The 26,506-nt window shown below is 39.0% G+C and overlaps 1 protein-coding gene and 2 long non-coding RNA genes across 6 annotated transcripts in view; 1 reads left to right on the top strand and 2 right to left on the bottom strand.

The window, feature by feature from the left end:
- Nucleotides 1-15,381, bottom strand: part of STIL (STIL centriolar assembly protein) — a 53,244-nt gene extending 37,863 nt beyond the window's left edge. For 3 of the 4 annotated variants that reach the window (XM_043877716.1, XM_043877713.1, XM_043877715.1), the window contains exons 1-6: nucleotides 15,205-15,381; nucleotides 11,849-11,935; nucleotides 8,363-8,470; nucleotides 3,250-3,362; nucleotides 2,349-2,536; nucleotides 1,287-1,534 (exon numbers count right to left, since the gene is read on the bottom strand). In XM_043877716.1, coding sequence (XP_043733651.1) covers nucleotides 1,287-1,534; nucleotides 2,349-2,536; nucleotides 3,250-3,362; nucleotides 8,363-8,470; nucleotides 11,849-11,892 — 701 coding nt within the window. In that variant the 5' untranslated portion in view covers nucleotides 11,893-11,935; nucleotides 15,205-15,381. Of the gene's footprint in view, nucleotides 1-1,286; nucleotides 1,535-2,348; nucleotides 2,537-3,249; nucleotides 3,363-8,362; nucleotides 8,471-11,848; nucleotides 11,936-15,033; nucleotides 15,183-15,204 lie in introns of those variants that run through there. The other variant, XM_043877714.1, reaches the window with a different exon arrangement.
- Nucleotides 15,382-15,648: 267 nt separating this feature from the next.
- On the top strand, nucleotides 15,649-21,306 carry LOC122677138. Its single transcript, XR_006335721.1, has 3 exons — nucleotides 15,649-15,814; nucleotides 19,772-19,876; nucleotides 21,209-21,306. It is a non-coding gene; the product is annotated as an uncharacterized LOC122677138 (long non-coding RNA).
- On the bottom strand, nucleotides 17,866-26,032 carry LOC122677137. Its single transcript, XR_006335720.1, has 3 exons — nucleotides 25,979-26,032; nucleotides 23,734-23,855; nucleotides 17,866-17,972 (listed from the first exon to the last, which is right to left on the bottom strand). It is a non-coding gene; the product is annotated as an uncharacterized LOC122677137 (long non-coding RNA).
- Nucleotides 26,033-26,506: the final 474 nt, after the last annotated feature.

Below are 26,506 nucleotides of genomic sequence, written 5' to 3'. Positions count from 1 at the left end.
TCAAACCATGATGATTAAGCCAGAGTTGGCAAGAGTTTTACATTAGTAAAATGACACTTATACCCTGCTTTGAGAGCTCTTCTGCCTTGACAACCTGATAAATTCCTGCTTCACTACTAGATGGACACAGATATTAAAGAAAATAAACTAATTTTTTGGTTAATTTTAGCACACATTTCTGTGTCCGCACTGAGAAGCACTTTATTACTCCAAGAGAATTTAAATGTTCAATTTAGTTCAAACATTTAAAAATCACTATGACCTTTGACCATTCCATTATTTTGGAACATTTTTTCCTTTATGCCACTACAACCAGAAAGGAGCTCTGATCAGTATGTAGGCATTTTCTTGCTATTTCAGGGACACTCGGAGAAGAAAAACCGTTTTTTTATCTTTTTTTGAAGAGGCATTTTTGGTAGACAAGACTTGGAGTTAAGTTTACCTTGCCGAACAGTTTCAGCTCTGGAGACCTAACAGGAACTAGGGTGGAGTCAGTGGGAAAGGAAGCCAGAAAGGAATTGCTTAGACTTTAAAGCAGTGGGTGCTTACATTGTCTGACCTAGGTCAGCAGACAATGGTTAAAGAAAGTGGATGAGGATTCAGGGAAGCAGCCCTGCTGAGGACCAGAAAGCAAGCAATTTGGCATGAATTTCCTAAGAAATCAAGAGTGGTGGATAGGAGGCTAGAGAGGACGCTGCTGCAGCAATGTGAGGAAACGCCACCCTCAAGTGGTTGACAATTTAGTAGGAAAGAGTATTTAACATTTTAATTTAATTATCTCCTTTATCTGCTGTGCTCATTATCCACAAGTAAAACTGCATATTACAAATAATTCTCTAGCCTCCATTAGGCTCATTATCAGAAAAATAATCAATCCAGCAAAAATTAACAATTTTAGGGACTTTTCTGGTGGTCTAGAAGCTAAGACTCTAAACTTCCAATGCAGGGAGCCCGGAGTTTGATCTCTTGTCAGGGAACTAGATCCCACAAACTGCAACTAAGAGTTCGCATGCCTCAACTAAAGATCCTGCCTGCTGCAACAAAGATCAAAGATCCCATGTGCCACAACTACCACCCGGCGCAGCCGAATAAACAAGTAAAACAAAATAAGTATTCTTTTTAAAAAATTAATCACTTTATGTATCACCTTCCTTGGTTATTTCTCTAGCCATCACATATCAGGCATGCAAACCGACTGAACAATTATTTCATATTATGTGGATAACATGAAAATATGCTAATGTGACCAATATTTAAAATTTTAGATGACTATGTCTTTTACTTACCCATATTTATAGGTACCTTGAACTTGAGAAATATTTGGATTACTGCTCAAATTTCTTGCTAGAGCTGTTGGAATGATGGTGATGGGTTTCACAGGTGTGCACTTAAAGGTGTCTGCTAGAGTTACTGCTGCCCAATCCAAGTCAAAATCCACAGTGTCCAAACTCTCCCTGGAAGTGATATGAGCTCTCAGGGCAAGTAGTTTTCCACAGTCCAAGGACTCTTTGCTACACACATGATGCTGCAGAGCCTGAGAAATCAATATCACACAATTATTTTAAAATTTTGAAATCTGTCCACAACTCTAAAGGCTTTGTTTCATATATCTTGCATTAACAAAAAAATTTCTGATTTGCAACATTTCAATTCTTTTATTTCTTCCATGTGACCAGAAAGTTACATGAAAAATTATGTTAAATCAAGTAAGATTTACTATACTGTACAACAAGATTTTCTGTACTCCATCTATATAAAGAAGTCCATTCCTCTTTGATTATTTTCTTATTATCCCAAATGGTCAAGTTAGTTCTTCCTCTGTAGTTGCTCATGTACACTGTCCTTTCTGGTCTCACTGCCACCACTCTACTATAGGCAAATACATCCCTGATTACTGCAAGGCCTAAATATTCTGACTCCATTCAGCCTGCCCTATCACATTAATCATCCTTGATTTAACAGTATTTCCTCTTTTCAGAAATTTTCAATGAAAAACACAGCCCATTAGACAAAGTTAAAATTCCTTAGCCTGGCAGACAAGATTCTCTCTGTCCTAGACACGCTAGTTCTGAAGTCTGACTGCCCACAAATCCAGCAAAAATCTCCACCCTCAATGTTATCCCTTGTACTTTGCTATATCTTGGTCATGTTGCTTCCTCTTCCAGAATGCTACCCATATTATCCACCTACAATTTCCATCCTCAGAAACTACAGTTAATTGCATTTTAGGTCAACAATCATTCAGTCAGAAATTTTTATGAATATGAGTTTATTAAAATATAACATAGTACATATAATTTTTGATTCTTTGCTGAAATAGGAATAATCACATTATCAACAAATCTTACCTTGAAAGCTGAATTAAAGTCATCTGCATTGTGAATTATTATTTCTCTTGAACAAAGTCCTTGAGTATGAATTTTGCATGGGATTACAAAGTCCCCTGGAAGAGAAGCAGTAGGGACTCTTTCCAATAATTCAGGTACCTCTCGACCAGGATCAAAACGATCTATTGTCAATGTTACACTTTCTTCGTCTGTAGAACAAAACAGCAGTTATTATGTGTGCATGCATGCTCAGTCACTAAGTCGCATCTGACTCTTTGTGACCCCATGAACTGTAGCCTGCTAGGATCCTCTCTGTCCATGGGATTTCCCAGGCAAGAATACTGGGTACTGGAGTGGGTTGCCATTTCCTCCTCCAGGGCATCTTCCTGACCCAAGGACTGAACCCATGTCTCCTGCATTGGCAGGCGGGTTCTTTACCACTGGGGTAAACCCCAGGGTAAGCCCCAAAGCCACTAGGGAAACCCAATAGTTATTATTTAGAATGCTAATTGTGAAATGTGAAATCAACCAAGCAAGCCCAGATTATAGGAAAGCATTTTGTTCATATTAAGAATACATTAAACTCTCATTTTAAATTAAAAAAATTTTTTTAACTTTTTATTTTGTATTGTGGTATAGCCAATTAACAAGTAATGTTGTGATAGTTTCAGGTGAATAGCATAGGGACTCAGCCATACATATATATATGTAAACTCTCATTTAAAAAAAATAACTTGCATATATATTCATCAACCTGACCAGACTTTGAAGTCTATGATAAGCAGTATCAACTTTATAACTCATCTTCCTAACATTGCTATACAGCCAAAAAAAAAAAGTCAAAGTATATTACAGTAATTGGCTGAAGCAGTAAACACAAAGTCTATTCCAGTCATAAAAATAATATTTCAAAGTATGTTACCTTCATCTACTGTGAGAGAACCAAGTAAAAAGCATGACAAGTTGTTTTTATTCTGCTTAGCATGACGACAAGCAAGTCGGATGGTCTTTTCAGTTACCACAAGCTTTGGATTTCTGAAAAATAACAAGTTTTTTATGAATGTGATGGATCTGATAGCCTAAAAAATCTTTCTGTCATGAAATGTTGCCTAAAGCACAATACATATCTTTTAAAATGTACAGAAAGATCACTGCTGGAAAATCCTAGGGTCAAAGGCAGGGTGTAAGGAGGGCTGCCTGGAAAGCAAAATTGCAATAAGCAGACACTGAAGTTACAGTTATTCTGGAGGCATTTGCTTAATTTTATGAACCAGAGCAGAGATCAAGAAAATATGAGGTCTTCTATTTTTGTAAATAAAGTCTGATTGAAATAGTCACATCCATTTGTTTACATATTATCTATGAACTTCAGTTACCAGCATTACTGAGTATAATTCACATGCTTAAATATCAAAAGGACTCCAAAATATGAACAAGGAACAAGATACTATTAAAAAGACCAAATTTATTATTCTACAAACTGTGTGTATATATTATAAATTATATTTCACATATATAGTATATTTCCACATTTAAAAACCTAAATGAACAGATTAGATGGCAACTAACAAGTAGCACAGCTAAACAGTAAATTAGGAGAGCTGAAGAACAAAAGAAATACTCAAAATGTAGCACAGAAAGATAGCAATAGAAAACATAGGTTAAGAGACGTGTAGAACCTCAACATGATAAAAGCTATATATGACAAACCCTCAGAAAGCATTATCCTCAATGGTGAAAAATTGAAAGCATTTCCCCTAAAGTCAGGAACAAGACAAGGGTCCCACTCTCACCACTACTATTCAATATAGTTTTGGAAGTCTGGCCACAGCAATCAGTGCAGAAAAAGAAATAAAAGGAATCCAGATAGGAAAAGAAGTAAAGCTCTCACTGTTGGCAGATGACATGATCCTCTACATAGAAAACCCTAAAGACTCTTCCAGAAAATTACTAGAGCTAATCAATGAATATAGTAAAGTTGCAGGATATAAAATTAACACACTGAAATCTCTTGCATTCCTATACACTAACAATGAGAAAACAGAGAAATTAAGGAAACAATTCCATTCACCATTGCAACAAAAAGAAAATACTTAGGAATATATCTACCTAAAGAAACAGAAGACCTATATATAGAAAACTCTAAAACACTGCTGAAAGAAATCAAAGAAGACACAAACAGATGGGGAAACATACCATGTTCATGGATTGGAAGAATCAATATTGTCAAAATGAGTATACTATCCAAAGCAATCTATAGATTCAATGCAATCCCTATCAAGCTACCAACAGTATTTTTCACAGAACTAGAACAAATAATTTCACAATTTGTATGGAAATAGGAAAAACTTCAAATAGCCAAAGCAATCTTGAGAAAGAAGAATGGAACTGGAGGAATCAACCTGCCTGACTTCAGGCTCTACTACAAAGCCACAGTCATCAAGACAGTGTGGTACTGGCACAAAGACAGAAATATAGATCAATGGAACAAAATAGAAAACCCAGATAAAAATCCATGCACCTATGGACACCTTATCTTTGACAAAGGAGGCAAGAATATACAATGGAGAAAAGACAATCTCTTTAACAAGTGGTGCTGGGAAAACTGGTCAACCACTTGTAAAAGAATGAAACCAGAACACTTTCTAACACCATACACAAAAATAAACTCAAAATGGATTAAAGACCTAAACATAAGACCAGAAACTATAAAACTCCTAGAGGAAAACATAGGCAAAACACTCTCCGACATAAACCACAGCAGGATCCTCTATGACCCACCTCCCAGAATATTGGAAATAAAAGCAAAACTAAACAAATGGGACCTAATTAAAATTAAAAGCTTCTGCTCAACAAAGGAAACTATAAGCGAGGTGAAAAGACAGCCTTCAGAATGGGAGAATAGCAAATGAAGCAACGGACAAAGAATTAATCTCAAAAATATACAAGCAACTCCTGCAGCTCAATTCCAGAAAAATAAATGACCCAAGCAAAAAATGGGCCAAAGAACTAAACAGACATTTCTCCAAAGAAGACATACAGATGGCTAACAAACACACGAAAAGATACTCAACATCACTCATTATCAGAGAAATGCAAATCAAAACCACAATGAGGTACCATTACACACCAGTCCGAATGGCTGCTATCCAAAAGTCTACAAACAATATATGCTGGAGAGGGTGTGGAGAAAAGGGAACCCTCTTACACTGTTGGTGGGAATGCAAACTAGTACAGCCACTATGGAGAACAGTGTGGAGATTCCTTAAAAAACAGGAAATAGAACTGCCATATGACCCAGCAATCCCACTCCTGGGCATACACACTGGGGAAACCAGATCTGAAAGAGACACGTGTACCCCAATGTTCATCACAGCACTGTTTACAATAGCCAGGACATGGAAGCAACCTAGATGCCCATCAGCAGACAAACGGATAAGGAAGCTATGGTACATATACACCATGGAATATTACTCAGCCATTAAAAAGAATTCATTTGAATCAGTTCTAATGAGATGGATGAAACTGGAGCCCATTATACAGAGTGAAGTAAGCCAGAAAGATAAAGACCAATACAGTATACTAACGCATATATATGGAATTTAAAAAGATGGTAACGATAACCCTATATGCAAAACAGAAAAAGAGACACAGATGTACAGAACAGACTTTTAGACTCTGTGGGAGAAGGCGAGGGTGGGGTGTTCAGAGAGAACAGCATTGAAACAAGTATACTATCAAGGGTGAAACAGATCACCAGCCCAGGTTGGATGCATGAGACAAGTGCTCAGGGCTGGTGCACTGGGAAGACCGAGAGGGATTGGGTGGAGAGGGAGGCAGGAGGGGGGATCGGGATGGGGAACACATGTAAATCCGTGGCTGATTCATGTCAATGTATGGCAAAAACCACTACAATATTGTAAAGTAATTAGCCTCCAACTAATAAAAATAAATGGGGAAAAAAAAAAAAAAAACTGGAAATAGAACTGCCATATGACCCAGCAATCCCATTGCTAGGCATACACACTAAGGAAACCAGAATTGAAAGAGACATGTGTACCCCAATGTTCATCACAGCACTGTTTATAATAGCCAGGACATGGAAGCAACCTAGATGTCCATCAGCAGATGAATGGATAAGAAAGCTGTGGTACATATACACAATAGAATATTACTAAGCCATTAAAAAAATACATTTGAATCAGTTCTAATGAGGTGGATGAAACTGCAGCCTATTTTACAGAATGAAGTAAGCCAGAAAGAAAAACACCATTACAGTATACTAACGCATACATATAGAATTTAGAAAGATGGTAACGATAACGCTGTATGTGAGACAGCAAAAAAGACACAGATGTATTGAACAGTCTTTTGGACTCTGTGGGAGAGGGCAAGGGCGGGATGATATGGGAGAATGGCATTGAAACATGTAAATTATCATATGTGAAACAAACCTCCAGTCCAGGTTCGATGCATGATACAGGATGCTTGGGGCTGGTGCACTGGGATGGAGAGGGAGGTGAGAGGGGGGTTCAGGATGGGGAACACATGTACACCCATGGCAGACTCAAGTCAATGTGTGGCAAAACCAATACAATGTTGTAAAGTAAAATAAATAAATTAATTAATTAAAAAAAAAAAGAGAGACATGTAGAAAAGAATCAACAGGTCTAACAAATATTTAACTGAACTTCCACAAGATATTGTTCAGAAAATTATTTATAGTAATCATTGCCTTACATATTCAATGATATCACCCCTCTCTACCAACTAGTTTAAAACTTAAAAACTTTTTGACATGTAATTTCCTTTAGTTCCTCTATTCAGTTGATCACCAAATGCTATAAAATGTTTCTTCAAAACACCTTGTTTCATCCTTTCCTCTTGGTCTCAAGGCTGCTACACTGCTCTAGACCCTTATAATAACTAACATTGACTACCTCTTATGCCCAAGCATTGTGCCAACTGCTGCTTTAAAGTCTGTCTCATTTAGTCCTTATAAGAGTACTATGAAACAAGGGTCATATTCCCACTTTATTTTAGTTTATTTTTGGCGGCATTGGTCTTTGCTGTTTTTTGTGTGCTGGCTTTCTCTAGCTGTGGTGAGCAGAGACTACTCTTGTCAGTACACGGGCTTCTCACTGCGGCAGCTTCTCTTTATCGCACAGGCTCTAGGCATGCGGGCTTCAGTTGTTGCGGCACACAGACTTGTGGGCTCTAGAGCATGGGTTTAGTAGTTGCGGCGCACAGGGTTAGTTGTTCTACAGCGTATCGAGTCTTCCCGGATCAGGGATCGAAACCCTGTCCCCTGCATTGGCAGGCAGAGTCCTATCCACTGAGCCACCAGGGAAGGCCCCCATTTTATAGATAAGGAAACTCATCCTTGGCTACTTTACTGAGGTCACTTAAACAAGAAAGGGTAAAATCAGGATCTGACCCTCCAGGAAGTCTGGCTCTAGTTTAACACCTGAAACCACTGTATATAAATCTGTACCACTTAGACTACAGAAAACCATCTCCCACTCAGGGCTGACTCTAAGCTCTCCCCACTATGATCTATCCTTCTTAGAACTCTGCTTTTAACAAGTAACTCTCTTATATACAATACCTCAATGGATCGCTATTTTCTATTACTTGAAGCCTAAGCTTCTATGTCTTTCTTTCACAATCCTGGTCATAACTCTAATATTTTATGTTCCTTTTAAATGGTCTATCCAATCAAAATCAGTTCAATTTTCTCAGTGTTATTCAAACACCATGCTGAAGTATGAGAAAAACTCCCTTTCTATTATATTTGCATCTTGAACTCCTATAATACTTAGAACCTTAGATTTATAGAATATTTTAACTGTGAAATTAGGACTACTTCTCAAAATCATAAGAACAGGTTTAAGAAGAAGCAGAAAGAATATTTTGCCTCAGGGGAGTCTAAATGGAAATGTTTAAAAAATAATGATTCATAGTAACCACTGCCTTACATACTTTTTAGAGTCCTGTTTATACTGGTTTAATTTGAAAATAGAAGCATCTTATACCTGTAGTGACGGAGATGTAAGTAGATGAAATCTCCAATTGGCACTGGGTTCCAAAGTGCACATTTTGATGGAGGAAAATAAAAAGGCACCATCCTGCTTGAGGAAAACCTTAAAAAAAAATCCAAAGCACAATAAGAAACAAATTTTACAAGAAACAGTTTAAATATAGGGCTTTTCTGATTACTTTTGTAACTTTAGAAGATTTGAAAAACATTTTTAAAAAGTAAAAGAAAAATCTCTTGTAACTCTGCTATCAAGAGAATAAACACTCAAAAGTTACATCCTTTTGTTCCTATTCACATATACATTTATATACATATGAGCCTTTTAAAAAAGAACTGAGTATAAATTCTATAAAAATCTTCTTTAAGTAACAAAAAATGAATATAAACCATGAATTTAAATTTTAAATTAATATCTGTCTTTCTGAACTAATTTCAGGGTAACACTTAAAAAATTATGAAAAATACAAAAACTTTTCAGAGTTTTCAAACTTGGTATCTTAGGCCCTGTCACATGAGGTCTTTTTTTTTTTTGCAGCACCACATGGCATGCGAGATCTTAGTTCCCTGACCAGTGATTGAATCTGTGCCTCCTGCAGTGGAGTCTCAACCACTGGACTTCCAGGGAAGTCCCACACATAAGTTTATTACCAAAACATCAGAAAAACATCAATAATTCCTCAACAAAGATCATGCAAGTAACATAAAGCAATGTTAAATCATATAGGGTACCATCATGGAGTTTTTATTTTATATAAGTGAGTAATTTGAGAAAACTACAATAAGAAAAATAATGGAAAGAGGATGAGGAGAAACTATCAGCTAAAGTCACATGTACTTAAAGCAAGAAAGCTCTGACAGTGAGCTACCTACAAAAGTGCATTTGTATGATGGTAGACTATTAAATGGGATTCCCTGGTGGCTCAGATGGTAAAGCGTCTGCCTGCAATGTGGAAGATCTGGGTTCGATCCCTGGGTCGGGAAGATCCCCTGGAGAAGGAAATGGCAACCCACTCCAGTATTCTTGTCCAGAAAATCCCATGGATGGAGAAGCCTAGTGGGCTATAGTCCATGGGGTCGCAAAGAGTCAGACACGACTGAGCGACTTCACTTCACTTCACTTCAGACTATTAAAATAGTTGAATTGAAAAAGTATTTATCATATCACACACTAAGAATATCTTGTTCTAGATCTTACTTTCATGTATCACCTGATAAAACTTACCAACTAAAATATTGGCCCCAGTCAACTGATCATCTGCTATGTACCAGGCATCCTACTAGGCACTTTACATGTACAGTATTTCTCACTAAAACTGTTTCTGAAACACTTTATTGTCCATTTTACAGAAAACAAACTCCAACTTCTACAACTTGGTACAACAACTAAGAAGCAGAGCTGGAATTAGATTCTAAGTGCGGCTGATTTCAAAGCGTATACTACTAGAAGCTGAATGATGTAATGCTTTAGACCGTGGTTCTGTCTGGCTCCATCACGTTCTTAGCTATGTGCTTTCAAATCTTTATAAGGATTTTTAATCTCTCTTTATTTGAAATAAAGACACAATCTGAAATTAAGAAACTTGTTCACAGTCACAAAGGTAGTTAAGTGACAAATTGTCAATTTATCTATGTCTCTACATCGAATATATTTATTATTTACCAATTGGTGAGAGGAAGAACGATTTAAGGTTTAAAAGCAAAGCCTGGCTATCAGCTGCTTAGGTCTTAGATTTTGGAACCTGGCTCTGGCTGTATGACCATGATCAAATCAATGTCTCTGTGCCTGAGTTTCTTCAGTTGTTAAACTAATATCAATATCTCCAATAATATCTTCAACTGTTAAACAAAATAATATTAGTATCAGTATCTCCTGTTAAGCAAAATAATATCAGTATTAATAAGTAGTAAATACTTATTAAATGAGTCAATATACATAAAATGCTCAGGAAAAAATCCTGGCTTACAGTAAGTGCTCAATGTTAGCTATTTCTTTTTGTTGTAAGTAGTCCATTTCTTTTTGCTGTAAGTAGTAGTGCAGGTTTAAAATCCAACTTCACGTTTACTTCCTTATAGTGCACAGTAGAAATCATTTCAGCTTTAAATACTGGCTATACCAGTTACCAACTGTATAACATTGGGTTGGTTAACCTCTCTATGCCAGTTTCCTCATTAAAAAAAAAAAAAGAGGGGGATAATAACAGCACCCATTCCTCATGGGTTTGTTGTGAGGATTAAAAAAAAAATAATATATGCAAAGTGCTTATTAGCACAGAACCTGATTGTTATTAATTTTTTCCTTAATCTCAAGTATTCAGGTAGACAGACTTGAGAGGCAAGAAAGATAAAAACACCTTGAAATTGGGTACAAAGTTCTGCATGTATGTATAAAAGTACTTTTCCTTAGGGAATGAAATTCATGGCTATTAGACATTCAAAGGGGTTTGTAAACAAAAATAATTCAGCTGCTGCCCTAAAAGCCCACAGATTACTGAAAACCAGAGTTCAATAAATGAACTAAAATCTAGAGTTGCATATGCCAGGAATTATCAATTCAAATCACACGAGTATATTATTTTCCCTAGAATGTAAGGAATGGATTTGACCCAATAATAAAATTAAAGAGAAGAACAAAGGCTGATAAAGTTTCAAAGAATAAGAGGTAGCAACAGGAGAGAACAGAAGGGCCAAAATTACACAAAAGGAATATGATAGCCTCTTTGGGTCATGTTTCCCATTGTCTTCATCAAGAACATCTGGCACAAAGAAAAATAACACAGAGAATAAAGGTAACTCATGGATGCAATTCTAGTTTGGAAGAAAAAAAATTCACATGTCAGCAATAATTGTTCTTCTCAAGGGGGAAAAAAGAACAATAAATGATCCAAAGAGCCAAATAACTCAAGCCATTTTGCCTGCTCCTCAAAGTAGTGACAGACTGAGAAAATTAGGAGACAGGTGGCAAGCTCCTCCTCCTCACACCACATTGAGTGGGAAAAGGCTTAGGTACATTCAGTGTGAAATTTTCCCCATCAAATAATTAGAGTTTATAAGAGGGAAGGAACTCAACCACTTTCCCATTTGTCTAGGATGTAAATAAGCATGTATGTGATCTTTGGCCTCAAAAGTTCAGGCACTATTTTTCACCAATACAAAGACCCTCTGTGAAACTAAAATAAGGAAAGGAGGAAACGAGACTAACATTTACTGAGTGCCTACAATGTACCAGACCCTTTAGTTTAGTAGTCTTATTTAACCCTTCACAATAACCTTCTGATAGAGATTACTGTCCCCAATTTACAGATGAGGAAACTGAAGCTTAGAGAAGTTAAATAACTTGATCATGGTCACCCACCTAATAGATGGTAAAGCTGGGATATGGACCCAGCTTTTCCTGATTCTAAAGATTATTTTTTCTCCTCTCTTCCAACCCAAGTTATGTGAGTAACTGTGAAAAACACATTCTGTAAAAATATTTCTATACCTGGTATTCATCTGGGGCCCTGCAAGAGTATATGTAGACTCCATGATAGTTGGTGAATGATTTATTCAATTTTACATGCTCAGGAACCTAAAGAAATAAAGAGAATATTACTAATGAGTGGCAAAAACAAAAAAATAAAAGGAAACATGATTTAACCACATATTAGCAAAATAACTGACAAAATTAGGTTACTTATATGAAGTGTCTTCATCCATAGATGAATAAGATAAAGTGCTGATGGATTCTGACCACTTTCATACTTTATAGTATTTGGCCTGTAAATTAATATTAATATTTAATCTAGGCAGCAAAACCCACCAACTATCTATCTATTAAGATTCTGCTCCAAGATCCTGGTATTAATTTAGTGAGCTGGGTAGGGCAGGTAGTATTTAATAGATGAGATTTTAACCAAAAGCTTCATTATAGTCAGAAAACCACAAAGCAGCAAATAGGAACAATTTGAGCTAGATATTTATTTGGTCTATAATAAAGTCAACAAATTTTCAAGCTTGTGGAGATAGGAGACAAATACTGCATACCCACAAACTAACTTGTATTAGTGCCAAGTCAGTGGTCTTTTCTTGACTCCTCATACATTCTCTGGGTAATCTCATCCACTAACTGCCTACTGGATTCTTGTTGCTGTTTAGTTACTAAGTCATGTCTGACTCTTTGCAACCCTGTAGACTCTAGCCCACAAGGCTCCTCTGTCCATGAGATTTCCCAGGCAAGAACACTGGAGTGGGTCCCCATTTCTTTCTCCAGGGGATCTTCCCCACTCAGGAATCGAACCCTAGGTCTCCTGCATTGCAGGCAGATTCTTTACCACTGAGCCACTGGGAAGTACTACCCACTGGATATCTAAACATAGCCAATATCTAAACATCTAAATATTATAAAAGCAAAATACAGACCTCAAAGTCCTTTCTTTACAGCTCATTATTTGCTATGTTCTTTTATCAAATCTTAGAGTTAGAATCTTTAAGCCCTGTGTATTCTACTTTAATTCTAACAAAAAAGAATTGTTTAAAAGCGAGGTAAGGAAGGACAGAGTTATTCATTCTGGTGCAGAAGTCATTCAGAAAAATTTTTTAGTTAAAGTCAGAAGCTGGAAATATTTACAAAAACCAAATCCTATTTAAAGTGCCCTTGTAAGGTTGATAAAAACTCCCTCTTAGAGGTATCTGGACTTCATGCAGCTTCTATGGAATGCATGTTTTAAACTTTAAAGTCCTTCTGTGCTACTTGGTTGTCACGAACAACAATATTCAGATTGATAGTTGTAACTCTCAGAAGTAATAAAGCGCCGTTTTTCTTTATTAAAAGAGTCTTAAAACTCCTTATTTGTCTGTTCTTCCTTTATGCATTAAGATAAATCAAAAATGTTGACCTATTATTTCTCATTTCAAAAAAAACCATAGGAGACAGTTAATTGACAGTAACACACAAGCAATTAAAGCTAGTGTAGTGAAAGTAAGATCATGTAACACCTATACCTAGCAAAACATAATTCTCCCTGGATAATGGCATAGTTGTGTATCAAATGGAAACAATTTGATCAAATGGAAACCATCAAGTCATCCTTATCTCTCCTTTCTCCCTCTTCCCCAATATAAACTGTCTTTATACCTCCACTACCTCAGCTCCTGACTTTATTAGCTCTCACCAGATTTACTGAAAAGTCTCCACAGTGCTACCAGAAGGGCTGCCTTTGTGCTCAGTCAAAAAGGGTTGAAAAGCATTAGTCGCCCAATCGTGTCCAACTCTTTGTGACCTTAAGGACTGTAGCCGGCCTGGCTCCTCTGTCCATAGAATTCTCTGGGCAAGAACACTGGAGTGGGTAGCCATTCCCTTCTCCAGGTGATCTTCCTGACCTAGGGATCGAACCTGGGTCTCCTGCACTGCAGGCAGATTCTTTACCATCTGAGCCACCAGGGAATTATTGCTATATAAATCTGACCAAGTTATTCTCTGGCTTAAAGAGTTGATGGCTCTTCTTTCAGTTCAGTTCAGTTCAATCGCTCAGCCGTGTCCGACTCTTTGTAACCCCGTGAACTGCAGCACCCCAGGACTCCTTGTCCATCACCAACTACCGGAGTTCACCCAAACCCATGTCCATTGAGTCGGTGATGCCATCCAACCATCTCATCCTCTGTCATCCCCTTCTCCTCCTGCCTTCAATCTTTCCCAGCATCAGGGTCTTTTCAAATGAGTCAGCTCTTCGCATCAGGTGGCCAAAGTACAGGAGTTTCAGCTTCAACATCAGTTCTTCCAATGAATATTCAGGACTGATTTCCTTTAGGTTGGACTGGTTGGATCTCCCTGCAGTCCAAGGGATTCTCAAGAGTCTTCTCCAACACCACAATTTAAAAGCATCAATTCTTCAGCATTCAGCTTTCCTTATGTCTTATTTCAATGTCCATCCATTGCTTAGTCGTATCCGACTCTTTGTGACCCCCATGGACTAGCCCGCCAGGCTCCTCTGTCCAGAGAATTCTTCAGGCAAGAACACTGGAGTGGGTTGCCATTCCCTTCTCCAGGGGATCCTCCCTGACCCTGGGGTTGAACCGGGTCTCCTGCATGGAGGCAAACTTTTTAAAGTCTGAGCCACCGGGGAAGCTCAGGCTCTTCTTTACGTACAGAATAAAGGACTTTCAGAACCTGGCCCCACCCTATTAATTCCACACATCCCTTCACTCCTACATCACAGTCAGTGGATACTGGTAGTATCCACACACACCTATTGTTCCTTTTATTTGGAAGGCCCTGGTAAACCCTCATCATCCTTCACAATCCAATCAGAATGTCAACTCCTCTGTGAAACCGTTTCCTAGATACCATGGTAGTGTTACTACCGACTGTGTTCACACCCACAGCATTTTCACGCTTTGTTATTTATAAATCACTTCCAGCCGACCACGAACTTTAAACGTTAACCGATCCCCTTACTATGTAGCTGGAGAAGAAAATGGCAACCCACTCCAGTAATCTTGCCTGGAGAATTCCATGGACAGAGGAGCCTGGCAGGCTACAGTCCATGGGATTTCGAAGTCAGGCAAGATTGAGCAACTATCACTCATTACTATGTAGCTGTCCGAGCATACTGGGCTTCCGTCCAGTCATTTTTACAGTAAAAACTTTATATGATAGCATGTTATCGATTGAAAACTTTGTTCACATACCTAAGTACTGTACAAATGATTCCCAAGGAGTTCAAAGTCCCGATTCCCTTTGCGTCATTAGTCCAGGCTCCTGGTCCGCTGAACCCAACACAGGCAGCAGAGTGTTGCCCACCCTCCTTCCCCCAGGCTCGCAGAGGCCCCTCGGGGGAACTGAAGCACAAAAACACTCACCGCAATCTCCGCCGAGTTGAGGTTTGTTTGCTGGGCCGGAACAGAGTCCAAGGAGAACCTCTGCCAACCCGCCCCGCCTCTGGGACGTTGGGGGTCGCGGGAACCAGGGCGGCAAATAAAAGCTCGCGAAACCGAAGCCCGCGCCACGCCTGCTGACTGGTCGGAAGCCCAACCCATCAGGGAGAAGGGGCGGTGCCGGACTTGACACTCCCTGTCTCCGCGACGCTCTGGTGCAACAGCCAATCAGCGCCCTGCACCGACCAATCCTAAACCTCCGTGGAGAAAGAAGGGCGCCACCCGCGCTCCAGGATCAGGTTCCGGAGGATTTAAACACTTCAATTTCATCAACGGTTAAGTTCCGGGGTGGGGCGGTCCTTGCGCACGCGCAATGACAAACCCAGCCGGGCGGATGAGATGGCAGAGGAAGCCGGAATTACTGGCTTCTCTGGTCCACTCTCGGCGACTGGAAGCGAACCAAATCCCTTGATTAAATGCACAAAAAGAGAGGAAGTTCGATTTCTTCCAGGTTCTTTCTAAGAATCATACTCGCCTCTCAACATAAAAAGATTTTAATTCCTTCCTGTTTGAGCCGAAAAGAACGTGACCATTTGTAAGCCATTTATACTTACCTTCACAATGAATGGGCTTCCCTGATTGCTCAGTTGGTAAAGAATGTGTCAGCAATACAGGAGACCTGGTTCGACCCCTGGGTTGGGAAGATCCCCTAAAGAAGGAAATGGTCACCCACTCCAGTAATCTTGCCTGGGAAATCCCATGGACAGAGGAGCCTGGCAGGCTACAGTCCATAGGGTCGCAAGAGTTGGACACAAGTGACTAAACCACCACCCTCCATAATGAATATTGGTATTAGGTATGGTATTGGTGTTGTATATATGGCATATGATATTAGTATTAGAGTGATGACTTATAGTTGTCTTCACAAATGTTGATAATCGCGCCTTCTCCGCCATTATTTATTGTCTGAACAGCAGAAGTAGGTATTACTATCCCTATTTAACAAGGAAGGACACGTAGATCACACAGGTAGATAGTGCAGAGTCCAGATTTGAAATGTCACATTTCTCACAGGTAGATAGTGCAGAGTCCAGATTTGAAATGTCACATTTCTCTAGACTTTTGTTAGTTTCCTGAGCAATGTGGGAGTGTCTTGATGTCTGAACTGCACTTGTAAGCTGTTTTGTTGGACTGTGCATCCAACCTTTTGAGAGAGTGAAAACAACTATCTTGAAAAATGTATCAAACTAGCCAAGAAATATGTGCTCCACAGTGTCAATCTCTGCTTTCCTGGAAAAAATTCCTAGAATCTAGGGAACACATTTTAAGAGAAATGCTGGTTAGTTCCTCAGATCTGGTGTGTGAGCAGGAAGAGCCTCAGACAGTGATGCATGTCTGACAAAGTGTTGGCTGACCCAGTGGAGAACTCTGGAGCAAAGATTGCCCATGAGAGGAATCCCACATTAGGCAGAAATGACCAGAACCCTTGCTGTACCCAGTCATTGCCTGGAACTTCCCATAAAAAGCAAGCACCATCGTTAAGGCAGATCTGGAAGACCATAACAAGAGGTTGCCAGACAAGTGTACTATTTGCTGCTAATTGTCAAGTTCTTTCTAGAGAGAGATCCAAGTGGCACACTTTGATGGCTGCCATGGTTTACATTAAGTGCAAAGGCCCTGGGGTGAGCATTTTCTGACATCTTCAAGGAAGATCAGGAGACCAGTCTGTGCTGAGCAAAATGGGTTAGAAGACTATCAACAGTTGAAGAGGCAGGAGGTGTTGGTAGATCATGGGGCATTTCAAGGACTTAGCTACAGTCTTGAGTTCTACAGGAAGCCAATGGAAGATTTTAAATAGGGGACTGTCAATATCTGATTTTAGGTTTTAAAAGCCTCACTATGGTTGCCACATAGAGAATAAACTGTAGGGAGCAAAGGCAGAAGCAAGGAGACCAGTTAGACAGCTGCTGCAATGACATAAAGGAGAGATTGACAGCTTGAACTGGAATGGTGGCAATGGAGGTGGTGAGAGGTTATTGAATTCTGCATATATTTTGAAGGCAGACTCAAAATTTGATTAGAGATTGAATTTAGGATGTAAAAAAAACTTTGTGTGGGCTTCTTATGATTTTTTTTTCATTTATTTTTATTAGTTGGAGGCTAATTACTTTACAATATTGTAGTGGTTTTTGCCATACATTGACATGAATCAGCCATGGATTTACATGTGTTCCCCATCCCGATCCCCCCTCCCACCTCCCTCCTCATCCCATCCCTCTGGGTCTTCCCAGTGCACCAGCCCTGAGCACTTGTCTCATGCATCCAACCTGGGCTGGTGGTCTGTTTCACCCTTGATAGTATACTTGTTTCAATGCTATTCTCTCAGAACATCCCACCCTCGCCTTATCCCAGAGTCCCAAAGTCTGTTCTGTACATCTGTGTCTCTTTTTCTGTTTTGCATATAGGGTTATCGTTACCATCTTTTTAAAATTCCATATATATGCGTTAGTATACTGTATTGGTCTTTATCTTTCTGGCTTACTTCACTCTGTATAATGGGCTCCAGTTTCATCCATCTCATTAGAACTGATTCAAATGAATTCTTTTTAATGGCTGAGTAATATTCCATTGTGTATATGTACCACAGCTTTCTTATCCATTCGTCAGCTGATGGGTATCTAGGTTGCTTCCATGTCCTGGCAATTGTGGCTTCTTATGATTTATGGTTTTTTTTAAGAGCTACTTTAAAATATCTGGAAGAGAAACGTAAGATGATATGAATTAAACAAAAAGGAAGGGGCAAGCATAACACACAACTCCCTACTCCTAAGGTGTAGGCTGGGCATAGTGACATCTTTTCAAAGTGTACAGTATGTTAAGGATTGGAGAAAAGAGTAACTTAACAGTGGAGAAACATGACCATTAGTATTTCAACCAAGTGATCAAGGTCAATATTTATAGTCATGCTGATAATGTGTATACTTGATAGGCTATGATGAAAATGGCACTTCATCTGTATGGTCTTCTTTCCAATAACCTATAAATCCAGACTTATCTTGAGAAAAACATCAGACAAATTTCAACAGTATCTGACCTGTACTTCTCAAAACTCGAAACTAGCTAAGAGGAGCCTAAAGAGATAACTAAATGTAAATGTGGTATCATGACTGGAATCATGTTAGAGAAAATGAAGACCGAGTTGAAAACTAAGAAACTGTAAATAAATTCTGGACCTTAAGTAATAATAGTGACCAATATTGGATAGGTAACTGTAACAAATGTACCATACTAAATATGAGATTTAATAACAGGGGAATCTCGGGGGTGGATAATGAGGAGAATCTGTACTATATTCTCAGATTTCCTGTTAATCTAAAACTGGTCTTAAAAATAAAGTCTGTTTAAAAAGAAGAAAGGGGCTGCCACACTCACCCTCTATGATGGCCCACACTCTGTCTGTGGAGTGTGTTTCTCTAAACAAATCCACTTCTTACTTATTCAAAAAAAAAAATTAAGTAAGGAATGGGCAAGAGGAGAAGTGAAGTATATGCTAACTTTTTGAACAACAGCAATAAATAAATGCCTTCTTTTGTGCTTAATAATAACTCAAACAGACTTCAATTAAAACATTTTTTTACCACTGGACTTCTAAGCAGGATATACATTCAATGCTATGGATAGAGTTGATATTCTTAAAACTAAATTAAAAGTGATTACTGACTTCATTTTTGAATTGGAATGATTCAGCCTCATATTTAGGACAAGTTGGAGGAGTCCAAAGGGCTTATTCCATACATATCAAAAATTTTTTGGAATATGATATAATGTAATAAGCATTGACTTTGGGGATCTGGCCCCAGTTCTGTTATTTAAACTCTTTAAGATTAATTTTCCTTATTTGCATATTGTACATTATCATAAAAGAGTTAATTCATAGTGTGAAAATTAATTAAAAGACTACCTATATATATTAAGTATACCAGCTGTACTAACAACCAACACTGTTAGAAAATAAGCAACACATTGCTATACATACATAAAGATTAAAGGAATGATTTTTTAAATTAATTGTTTAACAAATTAAATTTGTTAAATTAGTGAAATAAAATCTACAAATGCTCTATCAAGGATCTACTACAAATTAAGCTTTGTGCTAAATGGCATGGGGAATTGGAAGGATGTGATAAGCAAAGAACAAGGAAAGCCCAATTTTATAGGGGCGGGTAATAAGAGGTAATTGTCCAAAGCAAATATGAATTATTGTTAGATTGCAGCCTATTAAATAGACTGAATATATACCGTGCCATTCTTTGATCCTTGTTTATATAGGCTGCTGCTGCTGTTTAGTGACTAAGTCATGTCCAAGTCTTTGCAGCTGCATGAACTGTAGCCTGCCAGGCTCCTCTGTCCATGGGATTCCCCAGGTAAGAGTACTGGAGTAGGTTGCCATTTCCTTCTCCCAGGGATCTTCCTGACCCAGGGATCGATCAAGCGTCTCCTGCTTGGCAGGCGGATTCTTTACCACTGATCCACCTGTTTTATATCATTTCAGGACACCATGGAATTGCTATGGCTATTGGCCCCTACACAGAAAAGCTACCAGTCTTATTTTTCAAATTTTAAGAGCTTTGATTTGCTTCACAGAGAATCATTTCCAGTAAGTTATACTTTTTTAAAAATGTGTTTTTTTAAGTTGTTGCACAAACAATGCTATAAAGAAAAAAAATGTAAAGTGAAAAATAAATCCAAAGTTCTACATTCTAACATATCAATTGTTTTCATTTTGCCTTATTCCCTTTCAGTCCCTGAACATATGACGTGGTCTTTAAGATTAGACCTGGTAAAACATATGACGTGGTCTTTAAGATTAGACCTGGTAAATGTTCAGTTTTATAAACCTGAGGTGCCTGCTAACAGGCTCTTCATGGGAATTAAAGCGCTATTGTTATCAACAGGAACAGGGAAGCTGGAATCAGTTACCAATTCTGCCCTTATTTACAAAACACCCAACTTTCCCTGTCTGTATTTACACTTCTGAGCTAAGCTGGACTGGCACTTTTGGAAAATGAGTACAGCTTTGCTTTTAAGGAACATTATATTTTTAAGGGGGATTGTTAACCTGTCAATTTATGCAGAATTCCTTTGAGATTCAAACCTCTTGGGAGAGGTAATAATAACAATTAATGTGTCAAGTCATGTTGACTCATTTTACTTATTTTTTGAAAGCTTGGAATGTTTTGGAATAAAGACTAGAAAGATCAAATAACATATTGGTAAATTCTCTGTAAATAATGGTTAAACTGACTTTTTTTTTTAACCATCATCCTGATTTTTTCAGACAAAGAAATTGTAGGTATATGCAAACTACCTAGGTTTGCAAAGTTGTAATAGGCAAAAAACACGGTAAGACCTGCTGAAGACTGTCATTTCCCTTCACTGGTCAGCCTGCCATTCTGCAGCATGCAGACTGAGCTCAGCTGACAGTCACTCCCAGGAGGGTAAGTGTATTGTCTGTTGCCAGATTTGGCACATCAGCTTTTAGAAAATCATGTTTCTTTTAACCAGTGCTCTCAGAATATTTGATAAAAGGTACTTTGATAAAGCTTTACAGCAATAACTGCAAATTTAAATAACATCGAGTCTTCATTTTAGAGCCTCCATTAAGCATCAGGCTATGTAATGGGCTAACCATCCCTCCAGTAAATAGATCACAATATAATAGATGGCTATGAAGGCCTGAGGGCAGAGCATATGGCCTGCCACCCACCCACCTGCCCTGTCTTTGCTCCATCACCCAAACTGATCCTAGAAACCAGTTCCTAGCTATGCTCAAGAAAGGAATTACAGGGCAGCAGTTGTCAAAGACCACTGTAGATAGAACTTGAGTGGCAGGAGCCAAGTTATATACTCTAAATCTTCCAAGAACCTTGGAGTTTTCTTAAGAGAGTAAATCACGTTGTAACAGTAACACAATTGTTATGTTGTACAGAATCATCAGACGTAGTCTCTGCCTTCAAGGAGCTCTAAATCAAGTGTGTGGATACACAGTACACCACAGTGCCACAACATAAGTAAACACGGGATGCGCTAAGTGTGGGCGCGATGGTGGGAGTGGGTGTAGAAACACAAAAGAGGGAATAACCCAGTCTTGGGAATATAGACAGAGCTTCCCAAAAGAGGTAAAATCTGAGCTGAATCCTGAAAAATGAATAGCACATCAAACAGATGTTGTCAAAAAATCAAAGTATGGAACAGATATTTAAAGGGCAAGTATGATAAATAGGACATAAATGGCGAAAAGGCCCTATTTCTTAAGACCCTTGAGAGTTCACTAGGAACACAGCTCTACTCTGGTAATAGTATGCATATACTGAATATATACTCCAAAGACTTAATGTCACTTGATAAATAAACACATATGGGTAGGAGTGAGTTTTGAGGATAGCTCTTATTTTTACGTCTTTCCGAGATCAGTCTTCACATCTGTTACAGAACCTACTTTGAATGGATTTTGTGCGTATGGAACTTTTTACGTCCTAAAGGTTCAGTATTGTATAGGATGAATGCATATTTTGAAGCTATACATTCTAAGTTTGAAGTTGACTTTGCTAGCTAACTGCCTCTGTGGGTTTAAATAAGGTACTTCCACTTCCTGGCTCTTTTTCCATCTTCAAAATGATAGCACTAACTTCATTATGCAGATTTTATAAGGCAAGGCTGATATTCAGCCAACACACAACTGGTAAGATTGTATTGGTGGTTAAAAGTTAATTATTTCCATGTGAGTTGGATATAGCTACTTCCCTGAGAACTTGGGACACCTAGGACTGCCTCATGATCCCACAACTAGGGGACTGATGCCTGGCATAGCAAATCCTGGCACAGAAATCTCAACAAATATTGTGATTGTATTAATTATTGAAAAGTTTGAATGCCATCCAAAAACTAAGTAATATAAGTGAAATGCTTGGCACATAGTGGATAGTCAATAGATATTAATCGAATGTATTTAATCTATGGACTCAATCTATGGATTTAGGTAGGGAATAACTTCTACTAGGTGATAGCCATTTATTCAATATATACTTATTGGCACATATTCTTATTGGGGGTCTGATTGTTTGCATCGAGGGGGAACTCATTGAATCTCTGCCAACTCCAATGAGTAACAGCACTGATATAAGGCTAAAGCAAAATGAATTCTGTGGGGACAAATTTAGGACTAAGGTACTAAGAGTTAGTTAGACCTTTCACTGTGGACAAGCAGGTTAAATGTTTGAGCATCAGAGTAGCACAGTGTCTTTTATGAATGCTTGCCTCTTTGACTTGGCTCTATGGGACCACCTGGTGTGATAAACAGGTGTTTTGGAAAACCTCTACCCACAGCACTACTCACACTGAACACTCTGGTCACCAAATGTGTGTGATGTTTGGGTTGGGGGCAGGGTTCCTATACCAAGCATTCCTTGTAATCCATTAAGCTTTGTTACATAGCAAAAGATAACCAGAGTAGGCCCAAAGAGACAACAAATAATAAATTGTTTTCTGCTTAGCCTTGTTCTTTCTGGAAAACCCTTGGTAGAGATGGGTATCAAGGTTTCACTTTTTTAATATCTTTCTTCTTTAGTTAATTTTCCTTAGTTGCCTAACACTGTTGGCAGGAGATAGGCGAGGTGCAAGATACTAAGTACTGAGCCCTTGTAGTCAAATTCTCCAGGGAGTCAAAGAGAGAAAAGTTACTACAAATTGCTATAAGTATACAATGAAGTTTTGCACCCAGACTCCTTCCTATGTGGAATCCTTTGTTCTGGTGGTCTCTATCATGAGAGCTAGAAAGATTATCTTTCTTTCTCTTTCCTAACGTGAAGGGCACAGGCCTTCATCAAAAACCAAAGAATAGCCTTCTAGACCCTCTTCCACAGATCCCATCCCTTTAACATCTTTCAACTCTGGCAATTATACCAGATGAGATGGAGAAAAGTCATGCCCAAAGGAAAAGAGGCACATTTGCTCCAATATGGCCTTTTTTTGTTCTCCTACTACCTCTTAATAATATGACCAGTCATTCTTATTTTCAGCTGACATATATCCTACGCCCTCCTCCCTGGCAGGTGGAAGATTGGGAGATCTCCTTTTAGCTTGAATTGGACTTTTACCACCAGGTATTCTGCCAGGCCAGAGGGCAGCAACTATAGGCTGTGGGCACCTGTTTTGGTATAGACTTACACGCTAGCAGTGGTTTTTGCATTTTTAATGGATTTTAAAAAGTGAGAGAATAACATTTTGAGACAGGTGCAAATTATATGAAACTCAGATTTCAGTGTCCATAAGAAAAGTTTTTTGAAACATTATCACATTCATTTGTTTATGTACGATCTGAGGCTGCCATTTTACTATAATGGCAAAGTTGTGTAGCTGAATGGAGATGGTATGCCCCCCAAAACCTGAAATATTTATTGTCTGGCTCTTTACAGAAAAAGTTCGCAGATCCCTGTGCTAAGTACCAGGACATACCTTCAAGAGGCACAGCAGCAGCAATTGGATAACTGTCCTTCTTCTCATCAAAAAACTAAACACAGTAGGGTGGTTTGAGGTCATCTATACCAAGGGTTTCATTTCACCCTTCTCTCTATTTCCTAGTTGAAAGATGAAAAACTGAAGTTCCAAGATTAGCCAGTTTCTTAAGGTTACAGTGATTTATTGGTAGCATAGAGACTTAAACTTAGGTCTCCCTATTCTAAGTTAGATGCCCTTGCCTAGTAATCCTCCTTGAGTCCTAATATTTACTGTACTAAGTGGGAAAAGATCTTAGACCAGGAACTTACTTTGTTACCTGTCACCATATGGTAACATGAAGACTTTGGACTTAGGAAATCTACTGTTCCTTTCAGCCTTGATGTTCTCTGCTTTTAAAGGAGATAATGCTGACTCTATAGCAACAACAACAAAAACATAAAGCTGAATTCCAGCTCCTGCTGCTCACTGGCCCGCTGTCTTCAGACAACTTTTGGCTTCGGTTTCATTTGCAAAATGAATATAATAGTAACATCTATGTCATTAAATCAATAAGATAGTAACTATGAGAGGGCTCAATAAACAAGGGGAAAACAAGGGACTGAAGGGAGAAGGGATTAGAGAGGCAAAGAAAGAGGGTGGGGAGAAGAAATGGAAAAGAGAAGTAGATGGGGAGAAGGGGAGGAAGTCAGAAATGGGAAAAGAAGGGGAGGAGAATTGGAAATAAATAAACAAAAAACAAAAAAAAGTGGAGGAGATGGGGGAAAAGATGAAAAGAGGCCGAAAACAGTGTGTGAGGGAAGAGGAAAAGGGTTGTAGGGAGAAGGAGCGTGGTGGTAGCCAGACAGAAGGCTGTGCCACCACCCTCCCCTCCTGTCTGTATCCCTGAGGGCACTCTGCACTCAACAACTTAGTTTCACTCTTGCAGTCTGTCTTCACGCCACTACTGTCTCACTTAAACTTCTACCTGGATGATAAATTGAACACCCTGGCCTCTCAGTTCTAATAACAGGGTGTATATCTGCTTCAGTCTTCCACTCCCCTGGGCTCATCCCAGATCTCAGCAGCAGCAGAAACTCACAACCTCTGATACTTCAGCTCCACACATCCCACTCAGATCACTAGCTCGTGTGCTCAAGTTCTCTACTGCCACCATTCTTGGACATCAGTACTTCTAATATCTTGACCCCCCCACCCCGGCTCCCCTCCACCTCTCCACTGTTAGCCCTCACATGCCACCATTTGCTTTACTGCCTGATTTTGATTCTGCATGTGCTGTGCTGGCGCAGTCGCTCAGTCATATCCAACTCTTTACGACCCCATGGACTGTAGCCTGCCAGGCTCCTCTGTCCATGGCGATTCTCCAGGTAAGAATTACTGGAGTGGGTAGCCTATCACTTCTCCAGGGGAACTTTGTGACCCAGGAATTGATCCAAGGTCTCCTGCATTGCAGGCAGATTCTTCACCATCTGAGCTACCAGGATAGTCCTTAATTCTGCATAAACCATCACATTCTCTTGCAAACACTCCCTTAGACTTCTATTTTATTTGCCTGGCAAAACCCCAATTCTGGATTAGCGCAACTGTTTCCCTGCCCTTCTCTCTGCCTGTACCTGAATAGTCTAATATCTTTAATGATCTTAAACCCATGATCTCAAAAACCAATGAGTCAACTCTTCACATGAAGTGGCCAAAGTATTGGAGTTTGGTTGGATCTCCTTGCAGTCCAAGGGACTCTCAAGAGTCTTCTCCAACACCACAGTTCAAAAGTATCAATTCTTCTGCACTTAGCTTTCTTCACAGTCCAACTCTCACATCCATGACCACTGGAAAAACCATAGCCTTGACTAGACGGACCTTTGTTGGCAAAGTAATGTCTCTGCTTTTTAATATGCTATCTAGGTTGGTCATAACTTTCCTTCCAAGGAGTAAGCGTCTTTTAATTTCATGGCTACCGTATTAGACAGCATGGCTCCTATCACCCATCCTAAATAAACTTTGTCTTGACCCTTATTTTATCTATTATTTTCATTTACTCATCTCCTATCCACTCCATTTTCAATCAGGCTTCAAATTAGATATCATGTATGATTTGCTTTGGGCAAACTCTTTGTAAGTCTCCCTGTTGCCAAATGCAGTTTTATCTGTTTTTATCTGTGTTTAACACAATGTTGACTACTACACCACCACAATCCCACCCCACTCTCTTTGCTGGAATAACGTATTCTCCTGGTTTTCCTCTTACCTTTCTTGGCTCTGCCTTCTTGGGTTCCTCCTCCTCCCTCCAACATTTAAAGGTCTATTCACTAAGACTCATTGATTGAACTCTTCTCGAAAATTTTTCCTAATGCAAGGGGCAGGGAAACGGAGTTATAGTTAGAAGGACTTCCCACTGCAATTAGAATATAATCCAAACTCCTTTCCTTAACCAAAGGGTCTGACTGACCTGTCATCAGCCAAACTCTTCCACCTTTCATTCCCTCCCTCGTTTCACACAGCACTGATCTTATGGGCCTTTGAACTGCTCTCACAGATGAAAGTCTTAGGGGTTTTGCAAAAACTTGCCTGTTTCCTCTTTGTGGGACACTCTATCTCAGTGTTTGCCTAGCTTTGCTCTTTCCTATCCTTACGTCTTGGCTTGTATATCATCTCTTCAGAAGTCTGACTACCACAGCCAAATTACATTCATCTCTTGTTATTCCTCCGTTTGGTTCCTTCAAAGCCAATATTGCTATTTGCATTTATCTATTCGTGTTGATTTGTTCAGGACGGC

The sequence above is a fragment of the Cervus elaphus genome, chromosome 20 (assembly GCF_910594005.1).
Source record: "Cervus elaphus chromosome 20, mCerEla1.1, whole genome shotgun sequence".
Lineage (NCBI taxonomy): Eukaryota > Metazoa > Chordata > Mammalia > Artiodactyla > Cervidae > Cervus > Cervus elaphus.
Note: the sequence above shows the minus strand (reverse complement) of the source record. Positions and strands in the feature narration are given on the sequence as shown.